The 9,654-nt window shown below is 50.9% G+C and overlaps 2 protein-coding genes across 2 annotated transcripts in view; one reads left to right on the forward strand and one right to left on the reverse strand.

Annotated features, from left to right (window-relative positions):
* Positions 1 to 75: 75 nt before the first annotated feature.
* Positions 76 to 4,646, reverse strand: LOC103180839 (mutS homolog 6 (E. coli)). The gene is made up of 7 exons (XM_042333170.1): positions 4,616 to 4,646; positions 3,867 to 4,150; positions 3,435 to 3,552; positions 2,821 to 2,910; positions 2,239 to 2,393; positions 1,416 to 1,615; positions 76 to 246 (listed from the first exon to the last, which is right to left on the reverse strand). Exons 1-7 carry the CDS (start codon positions 4,644 to 4,646, stop codon positions 165 to 167), a joined length of 960 nt encoding a protein of 319 aa, XP_042189104.1. The 3' UTR covers positions 76 to 164.
* A 2,093-nt stretch (positions 4,647 to 6,739) lies between these two features.
* Positions 6,740 to 9,654, forward strand: part of msh6 (mutS homolog 6 (E. coli)) — a gene marked incomplete at its 5' end in the record, with an annotated part of 10,241 nt that continues 7,326 nt past the window's right edge. Inside the window, 4 exons of the mRNA XM_042333171.1 lie at positions 6,740 to 6,792; positions 6,992 to 7,194; positions 8,171 to 8,355; positions 9,517 to 9,654. Coding sequence (XP_042189105.1) covers positions 6,740 to 6,792; positions 6,992 to 7,194; positions 8,171 to 8,355; positions 9,517 to 9,654 — 579 coding nt within the window. The remainder of the gene's footprint in view (positions 6,793 to 6,991; positions 7,195 to 8,170; positions 8,356 to 9,516) is intronic.

The raw sequence follows: 9,654 nt of genomic DNA on the forward strand, positions 1-9,654 counted from the left end.
GTGGAGTATTCAATAACCATTATGTAGATGCTAGGTAACAAAATAAAAAGGGTTTAATTTCCTAGGAAAAAAGTCTTATCATTTTAAAATAAACTTTATTAGAACATAATGTCAAACACCATCTGTCTTTGTGAATTGAACACCACACCCACGTAGAAATGTATTCACATCTCTGCAATCTTCTTGAGGACTGCCTGTATAGCATGCACGTCAGTCTGTGGGCCTCCAACCAAACAGCACACCGCCCTGTGTGTAAAAAAAAAAAAAAACAAGTTTGTGAGGGGAAAGATGCACTTTGTGTTGTAATTATTGCTTTTCAGATATATCCAGCCTCTGTGCAACTCGTTAAATGGATTACTGACTTCAAAAGATGACAAAACAGTTGATTATTCCAGGAACCAGGAAAGCTGCCACCAGATTTTTTCCAATTGTTTTAGTTCTTGACTAAGAACTACACTTAGCTTTGTATTGAATACACTACTGCTTTTAATCTGGAGTCAATGTGATCTGTTTCCTTGTGATTAAGTGTATTTTTATTATTATTATTATACTCTTTCTGGAGAGATTTACCATGTCCAATGCATCCTGGCTTCAACACATCTTGAAATCTCCCCCCCCCCGAAGGCTGGATCCATTCAAATTTAAGACTGAGAGGGATAGATATTTGTTAGGTGAGGGATATGGGGGTAAGGGCAGGTAACTGGGAGTTGAGGTACAGATCAGCTATAACCGTATAGAATGGTGGAACAGCCTCGAGGGGCTGAATGGTCTACTCCTATGACTTAATTTTCCCAAAGAAAAGTTTGTCCTCAAAAACAGAGCTTAGGTTCAGTGAGTTATTAGAGGCAATGCCGCTCAGGCCCCGGCACTAAATATTTCTATGGACTAGTTCAGAATCTGGAAGGCAAGAAAAGGTGAACTCCTGTCTCCACATCCAGGGTTCCAGCTGGAAGTGTTTTCAGGTTTTAGGATAACAGACTTGTCAGATGGTAAAGTAATTTTGATTGAGGTAGCATTAATTAGCATTAGCATTAAGACTGAGGTAGAGAAAAAAAATCAATCCACAACTTGTTTGTGGGACACCGCTGTGCACAATTTGGCTGCCGTGTTTTCACCCCCAAAATACCGCTTTGAGACGTCTCGGAGACGTGGTAAAGCACTCTATCAAATGTAAGGATTATTATTAAGAGGTTGATGATAATTCTCCAGCAGTTTCGCAAATTGTTTTTCGGAAGACTCGCCCAGAATTTGCTCGTCAATCCATCAATTTGATGTTCCCACTGAATATACAACATGGCAAACACACAAAAATACATCTACCCCCGGCTACCTACCTACGGAATACATACTCACATACCTCTACGCATTAAAACCCCACCCACCAGGGTAAATTAGGGTTTGTGATTGATACTCACTTGAAAAGCCTGAGGCAGCTAGTTGTCTTCTCAAACTCTTTGGCTTTCTGGTGACCCTTTTGGATGATTTCCTCGGGAATATCTGCAAGGCGTGCTGCATTAAATCCATAGCTTTTAGGGCACGCTCCTTTGATGAACTTATACAGGAATGTGATGGTTTCTTGGCTCGGATCCTCGCACTCATTCTCAACCATACAAGCCTATTAAATCATGCATATCACATTAGGCCTTATGCATTCCACATGCAAAGCAGTTACTACTTGAGGGATTTATTTAGCTCACCCCATCGTTATGTCATCCAATTAATCACTGCTATTGGGAGTGGTAGTTGGTGATAACTGCCCAGACTACTGAGAGGCAGGAAGGCAGGTTATCCATGAGTGGTTCACCCAGGAAAGGGAGGGACCATGGTCAAGGGTGGAGAAGAGGAGGGAGCTATTCACGAAACACAGATATCCTATGGATCTGTGCCTTACTCAAAACGGGAGTACATTTCCAGTTTGCCCACAGACGCACCGAGAGGCCTCAGAAGGTCTGACTGGTAACTGCTGGAATCAACCCACGAGCAGTTGCTGGCTTCTTGCGCATAGTGGCCAATTTTACGGCATCCTTCGTCATAAGGCAGTGGCCGAAAACACTACGTTCTCACGGAGTCCTAAGAGTGACGTTGAACTGCTAAGGTGCGACGTAATGCAAGTTCTTTCATAAACCTCTGTGCAGCCGGTTCAGTGATCACCAGAAGCTTGCCAGCGAGAGACCACACGACCTAGCGTGTACTTAATGTCATGCAGCAGCAGCAGTGCATTTGTGTAGCGCCTCTTACCATATGGCCTAAACGGACTGCACTGGAGTGAGAAAAATCCTCCACCAGGGAATGGTAGTGTGTAGAAAACAGAGTGCGGCACCTGATGTTTTCAGCCAGCTCCTTAACCACGGCACTAGCTATGGCCGTGCCATCGTAGGTCGCTGTGCCTCGACCTGTGTAGCAAATTACAGCGGTCACAGCCCGTGCTAAGATATCCTGCCAACCGATCGGGTTCTTGCCGCAACTTGCAAAAAAAAAAAAAAAAGAGCTGGGAACATTCCTCTCCCCCCCCCCACCCCCCAGCAGAAAAGGCTGCAATAGGAAGAGAACTATTTTGTTAGCTAAAGTTTTGTGCCTTCCACCAAACATGCCGAAACGTCACTTTATAAAATGTACGACCCATTTCAAAACATTACCTCGATCGGGCATTTCGCTTACCTTATCTTTTTAACCTGACGTAATTCTGTCACGTCACTGGGACTCTTGTTTAAACACACCACTCTCTCCGGCTTGAACTGCAATCGGGGACTACCAACGCTAACAATGACCAGATAATCAGAACCAAACCCCCCCCCCACCAAAAAAAACTGACATAAATACCCAATTCATCCAGAAGCACCAGAGAATGCTGGGTTGCATGTTGCAGGATGCTGGATGTCTCGCTCAGCTCCACAAAGAAAGTGCTTTCACCTGGAGAGGACAAGAGCAACGTTTCGATGCAAATTTATCTCGCGACAGGACCCCGAACGGAAGCAGCTAAGAAAAATACTCGCACTTGATACGGCGCCTTCTTCCGGAACACTTCAAAAGTAATTGCTATCAAACGGTGACCATTTTTGTCGGCTCAGGTGACAGTCGGTTTGCACCCAACAAAGCTCCACAAACAACCGCGAGGTGATTGACAAATCCGTTTGGGGAATTGTTGGCCAGGACTTCAGGGCCAACTTCTGTCTTTGCTCTACTCCCAAGTGGTGGCCAAAATGGCCCCTGAACATTCGCACAAGTCTAAGGTAAAGTCTGTTCAAACGGTAGCGCCTTTCCAGTTTTTTTTAATATATTGATTGAATATTTCTCGATTAGGCCGTAAATCAAATTACGTAAATGTATTTTGTCGTCAACAATGTATTTTGGCCAACGCTGCTCCCCTCTAATTAATATTGTCAGAGGATTTTTTAAAAAAAAGAGAGTTTCAGTTCTAAATCGTTTATTTTTACCCGACATAATTCTGTCAGACGCTCCCAGTCGTGTGAAAACTCGGTCGACCGGAGTAAGCTTGCAGCTCTCAGCAGGCACATAGCAACCCAACTGAGCCATGATCACCAGGAGACCAGCCTGTTAAAAAGAGGAGAGCAATTTAGCAGATCTAGTGAGACATGACCCTTGATCTCCCTTCCCCACCATGTCGTGGTTACTGCAGTGTCGATATGCCACATCCGCTCAACGGCTGAATTGTTCCAAGGTCGAAGCAATCATCTCTTTTGGATCATTTAGATTTTTCTTCCCCGCCTTGAATTCTAATAATAATAATAATGGAGCATAAACACCCGGCATAGACCAGTTGGGCCGAATGGCCCCGTTTCTGTGCTGTATAGTCTAATGTATTCTAATGTGGACACACGTGCCAAACACCACCTTACGTCTCTCACCTGTCTCATGAGAGTGGACTTGCCACCCATGTTCGGGCCGGTCACCAACATGCAGGAAGCCTGCGCCGCGCCATCACTGCCTTCCGCGTCTTCACTCTCCCCACGGCCGACGACAAGGTCGTTGGGAATGAAATCGTCTCCAAAAAAAGTTTTGGAAACGCACGGGTGGCGGGAGCCGCGGAGCTCCAGGAATGAGCAGGCGTCTTCCTCGGGAAGGCACACCACAGGTCTGCACATCGGCCCATCTCCGCCCTGGCTGTAGTGGGCCAGGCTGATCAGAACATCTGCGACAGAAAAGACCATTGAGTAAGCGGGTGAATGGCACAGCCGACTGCGCACAACAGTGTCCCACAAACTGCGGTGGCTCGAGTGACCAAATTACAGGTTTTTTTTTTAATTTTGTTTCTTTTTGGAAGGAATTTTTTTAAAAAAAAGTTTAGAGCCTACACGGTTTACACGGTATCAGGCTGCAGATCATCCACGACTCTGCGGCCCGTGTTCCCTCCCGCACCGGGCTCCGTGATGACCCTATCAGCCCCATCCTCGCCCGACTCCACCGGCTTCCCATCACACAGAGGACACAGTTCAAGATCCTGGTCCTCACCTTCAAAGCCCTCCATGGCCTCGCTCCCCCCGACCTCTCCGACCTCCAACCCCTTACCACCCTGTTCGTTCCCTCCGCTCAGTGGGCTCCAGCCTGCTTCACATCCCCCGCCTCGCTCGCCCCACCATCGGCGGGTGGGCCTTACCCCACTCTGCGCTCGCCCTCTGGAACTCCATCCCGCAGTCCCTCCGTCTCGCCCTCCCCCCCACACCCCACACCCCCCTCCCTCGCCTCCTTGAAGACCCGTCTCAAGAGCCTCCTCTTCGACCGTGCCTTCGGGTCCCCTTCCTTTCACCCCACCCATTGCCCTCCACCCTCCCCGATCCCGGACCCCCGGCTCTGGTCCGGAACACTGCCTCTGCCAAGTGGACGTTGTGCGGGAGGGGGTGGGGGGGGGGAGGGGGGGTATTGAGGGGAGGGGGGGGGGTATTGAGGGAGGGGGTGGGGTATTGAGGGGAGGGGGGGGGGTATTGAGGGAGGGGGTGGGGGTATTGAGGGGAGGGGGTGGCGGTATTGAGGGGAGGGGGTGGGGGTATTGTATTGAGGGGAGGGGGGGGGTATTGAGGGGAGGGGGTGGGGGGTATTGAGGGGGAGGGGGGGGGGTATTGAGGGGGAGGGGGTGGGGGTATTGAGGGGAGGGGGTGGGGGGTATTGAGGGGAGGGGAGGGGGGTATTGAGGGGAGGGGGTGGGGGTATTGAGGGGAGGGGGGGGGGGTATTGAGGGGAGGGGGTGGGGGTATTGAGGGGGAGGGGGTGGGGGGTATTGAGGGGAGGGGGGGTATTGAGGGGGGGGGGTATTGAGGGGAGGGGGTGGGGGGTATTGAGGGGAGGGGGGGGGGTATTGAGGGGGAGGGGGTGGGGGGTATTGAGGGGGAGGGGGTGGGGGTATTGAGGGGAGGGGGTGGGGGGTATTGAGGGGAGGGGGTGGGTATTGAGGGAGGGGGTGGGGTATTGACCCGGGGCCCGGACCGCTTCTTGCCAAGAAACCCCGGGTCCAGCCCCAGCAGAACGGCACCAAGAGCCGCCCCCCGCCCCCGCCCGGCCCGGGGGCCGCCACCGCCGCCCCTTCCCCCTTCGCCCGCAGCCCGGCCACGAGAGCCAAGACACCGGCCACAGCCACAGCCGCCACCACCACCACAGCGGCGGCGGCGGCGCCGGCCTCAGCCAGGTGAGGCCTGGGGTCATACAGCGGGGAGTGGGGGGGAGGGGTTAATCTCCCCCACACACCCCCACACACACACACACAGCCCTGGGGAGGGGGGGCTGTGTTTACCCCCTCTCCCCCCCCCACACCCCACAGCCCGAGGCTGTTACCCCCCCCCAGCCCTGGAGGGGGATGTTCCCTCCTCCCCCCCCCCCCCAACCAAGCCTGGGGGGGTGATTTTACCCCTCCTCTCCCCCCCCCCCCCACACACACACAGCCCTGGGGAGGGGGGGCTGTATTTACCCCCTCTCCCCCCCCACACACACAGCCCTGGGGAGGGGGGGCTGTATTTACCCCCTCCTCTCCCCCCCCCCCCAGCCCTGGGGAGAGGGAGAGCTGTATTTACCCCCTCCTCCCCCCCCCAGCCCTGGGGAGAGGGAGAGCTGTGTTTACCTATGGAGGGGAATGGCGCCTCTGACCTGATCTGACTTGCAGCTGCATTTTATTAGTCATGTGGGGAAAAAAAAATTTCAGTGGAACTAAATCCAATAGGGAAGCAAAAAGCTTCTGACCTTCATCTTTGAGAAGCGTTTTAGATCCGCTGTGAAATTGCTTCTCTAACTCTTAGATATTTTGCCTTTCCTGTCCCTCCCTTTAGTCCAACCTATAATAACAATAATAATCCTTGCATTTGATATAACGCCTTATCGCGTCTTGTGAGACGTCTCGAAGCCCTTCACGGACTATACCGTAAACGGTATATGTTGTGACTGAAACCCATTTGCGCACAGCAGTGTCCCACAGTTGTGGATTGAATGACCAAACTATATATATTTTTTAAAGGGACTATTACCCCCGGAAAAGCGATCCGCCCATCATCTTATCAACCGGGTTCCTGCTTACTCCTCGGTAAACAGAGGCTTGTAGGGTGAGGACACTTGCCTCGGGTTTCATCCTGGAATCCAACCCAGGTCCTCTCGCTTGCGAGGCAAGTGCGCTAACCAACGCGCTGCAGGACTCTACCTAAGTGTGCTAGTTTTTTGGCTCAGTTGGTGGTGGCACTCCCACCTCAGGTCAGAGGGTTGAGTTCAATCCCGACATGAGAATTTGAGCTCGTAATTCAATCTTAACATCGCAGTGCAGTACCGGGGGAAGCTTTGCATCGTTGGGACTGTCAGGTATTGGCCAATTAATATAAGTGTACGTATTCTGTAGATGGGGAAAATATCTGGATGGGGTTGTTTGCAGGTTAACGCTGCTTTTGAGATAGTTTGTGGCGCTGACACTACCTAACAGTGAATGAAAGTAAATCTGCGCTGAGAAATGTTGTGACCGTGTCTTTACTTTTTTTTTTTGAAATTGTGTTCTCTCGGACAGTCAGTCGTGTGAGTTTTCTCCAGGGGACCTGGTGTGGGCTAAGCTGGAAGGCTACCCGTGGTGGCCGAGCCTCGTGTACGACCACCCGACCACAGATGAGTTCCTGCGGGGCAAAGGGAAATCCCTCCGTGTCCACGTCCAGTTCTTCGATGATCCTCCAACAAGGGGTTGGGTGAGCGTCAAGTATATCAAGCTGTATGCAGGTAAGAGGCAAATACGCCAGGCCGTGACTTACTCCAGGGTAGTCCAACTGGCGGCCCACGGGCCGCATCCGGCCCACCCGTTCCTTCCGTAACCCGTGAATGTTGCTGTTCTGTTTCTGGAAGGGAAACGCCAAAATATTACTTGTGGGGCCTGCGGCCGTTTCTCGAATAGGGCATCCGGCCCTCAGCAGCCAAAAGGTTGGACCCACCCTGATTTAGTCTTATAAGTGTAGCTCGTCCTTTCGACAATATCTCATTCGGATGAGATCTGGCTGCTGGCAGAAAGTCGCCGATGCTGATATAGTGCCCGGTGATTTGAAGGTTTGCAACTCATCAAGCACAGCTAGAGAGAGAGAGAGAGAGAGAGAGAGAGAGATTTCAGTGTGAATCTCGCCTCCGCAATGGGGAAAACTTCTAAATGTTTCGATTTTGGCAGAGGGTGGGGGTGGGGGTGAATGGGCAATTTATTTTAAGCCTAAGCCAATTTTTGGAGGGCTTTTTGTAGGTGAAAGTGACAGCCATTTAGTGCACCACAATGTCCCACAAACAGCTATGAAGTGAGTGACTAACTTTATTTGGGGGATTGTTGGTCAGGACACTTGAGAGAAACTCTCTTGTCGTACTTGAAAAGAGAATGGAGTTTCTCCCAATGTCGTGGGCAGTAATCCCCCAGATAGCCGCCCTCGCCTCACAAGCGAGAGGACCTGGGTTTGATTCCCAGTCAGGCAGAACCTCAGGTAACTTTCCTATGTAACATTCAATTTAATTTCTATTTCATTTTCATTTTCTAGACTTGCTATGAGACGCTTGATTTACACGAAAGACTCTCTGTAAATGAAAGCTATTTCTCATAGTTTAAGATGTTTTGACATGAAGAAAGCGCTTTCCTGTGACAAGAAGGTGAATGAATGTTGGTGGAAAGCAGTGCTTGAGAAGGAGAATTAGGGCCCCTGTTAACCTGTCACTAATTTCACAGGGTCTGACTGTAAAGAGGCACAGAGGGGCGGCCTCTACTTCAGTGGGAAGCCTGAAATCCGCAGAGCCATGGAAATGGCAGACAATGCCATTCAGCAGCCAAAGGAAAAACGCCTGGAGCTGGCTGTGTGCACGGAGCCATCTGAGCCAGAGAGCGGGGCAGAGGAGGAAGAGGAAGAAATGGAGGTGATGATAATACTACCTACAACAACACATTACACTTGTACAGCGCCTTCCACTGTGGGAGGACATCCCAAGGTGCTGGACAGTCAGGGATCTGGACCTGAGCTGGGGTTGGAATCAGTGGGCGCGGGGGGTGGGTGGAGGTAGGAGGGTGACCGAAAGCATTTCGTATATCCTCATGTCGGGAGGATAGCCCACAGCGCTTCAAGGTACAGTGGGTCTTGGGTAAAAGTCTTGATTGGTAAGTGAGCCAACGATCAATATCGGGTTAATTCTAGTCCATAGTTTTTTAATTCGCTCACTCACTCACTCACTCACTCACTCGCACCGATGCAATGATATCCGGGCCGTCATCCAATCAGAGATTTGGTAAAAGGATTTAACTGCTCCCGAGCAACTTGTCCAGGCACTGGCCTGTGAGGCTGTTGACCTGGGCTAAGACCCAATGAACAGCAGAGGCCCACAGACTGGGGAGAGCTGCGCTCAGTTCAATCTGAACAGTGCTCCCAATTGATTAGGTTTCTTCTCCAGATCATCGGTTGTCCAATGGCCCCCCGGTAACAGCGCCTTGGGACGTCCTCCTGACGTGAAAGGCGCTTTATAAATGGAATCTTGTTGTTGTTGAGGCTAGAATTGGGTTTGGCTGTGATGTCCGTCGTTTCTTTTGCCCTCCAACACGCATCCACGATCCATTAGTTTCCTTGGTGCGCGCGTGTCGGCTTACAGGGCTTGGAACTAACAGGGAATGAGCCTTCAGAAGAAGGGGGAAGAAGATGTTTGCGACAAATTATAATAATTTGATGAAAAACCCTCTATTCGTAAATGTTTACTGCCCGTTTCCCGAACCTCGGGCAAGTTTCCTTACTCCACACGCCTCTGTTTACCCAGCAGCAAGTAGGAACCCGGTTGTTAGACGATTGGCGGATCGTTTTTCCGGCGATGATAATCCCTTCAAGAAAAAAAAAATAATAATTTGGTCACTCAATCCACGACGGTTTGTGGGGATGTCGCTCTGCGCAATTGGCTGCCGCGTTTCGCCCACAAAATGTACAGTCACTTACGCTTTACGGTATATTGTGTGAAGCGCTTTGAGACGTGATAAGGGGCTGCATCAAATGCAACGACGATGATGATGATGATTATTATTGTTTTGTCGCTTTCCAGTTGGATGGCGTCTCCTCTGGCAGCGAAGACGACAAAGAGAACAACAGCGAGGATGAAGCCAAAGGCAGGAAGCGACCGGGAAGAGCCACCCGTTTGGCGAGCGCCAAGACCAAGCGCCGCAGGATCGTGGTGGAGTCG

Source organism: Callorhinchus milii, unplaced genomic scaffold, assembly GCF_018977255.1.
Source record: "Callorhinchus milii isolate IMCB2004 unplaced genomic scaffold, IMCB_Cmil_1.0 Scaffold3, whole genome shotgun sequence".
NCBI lineage: Eukaryota > Metazoa > Chordata > Chondrichthyes > Chimaeriformes > Callorhinchidae > Callorhinchus > Callorhinchus milii.

Coding starts and splice junctions, on each gene's coding strand:
- LOC103180839 (XM_042333170.1), bottom strand. CDS start 4,646: ATGGAGTTCCAGAGGGCGAGCGCAGAGTGGG. Junction 2,911..3,434: donor GTCTGACAGAATTATGTCGG/GTAAAAATAAAC, acceptor TGTCCTCTCCAG/GTGAAAGCACTTTCTTTGTG. Junction 1,616..2,238: donor CAGTCCGTTTAGGCCATATG/GTAAGAGGCGCT, acceptor ATGATTTAATAG/GCTTGTATGGTTGAGAATGA.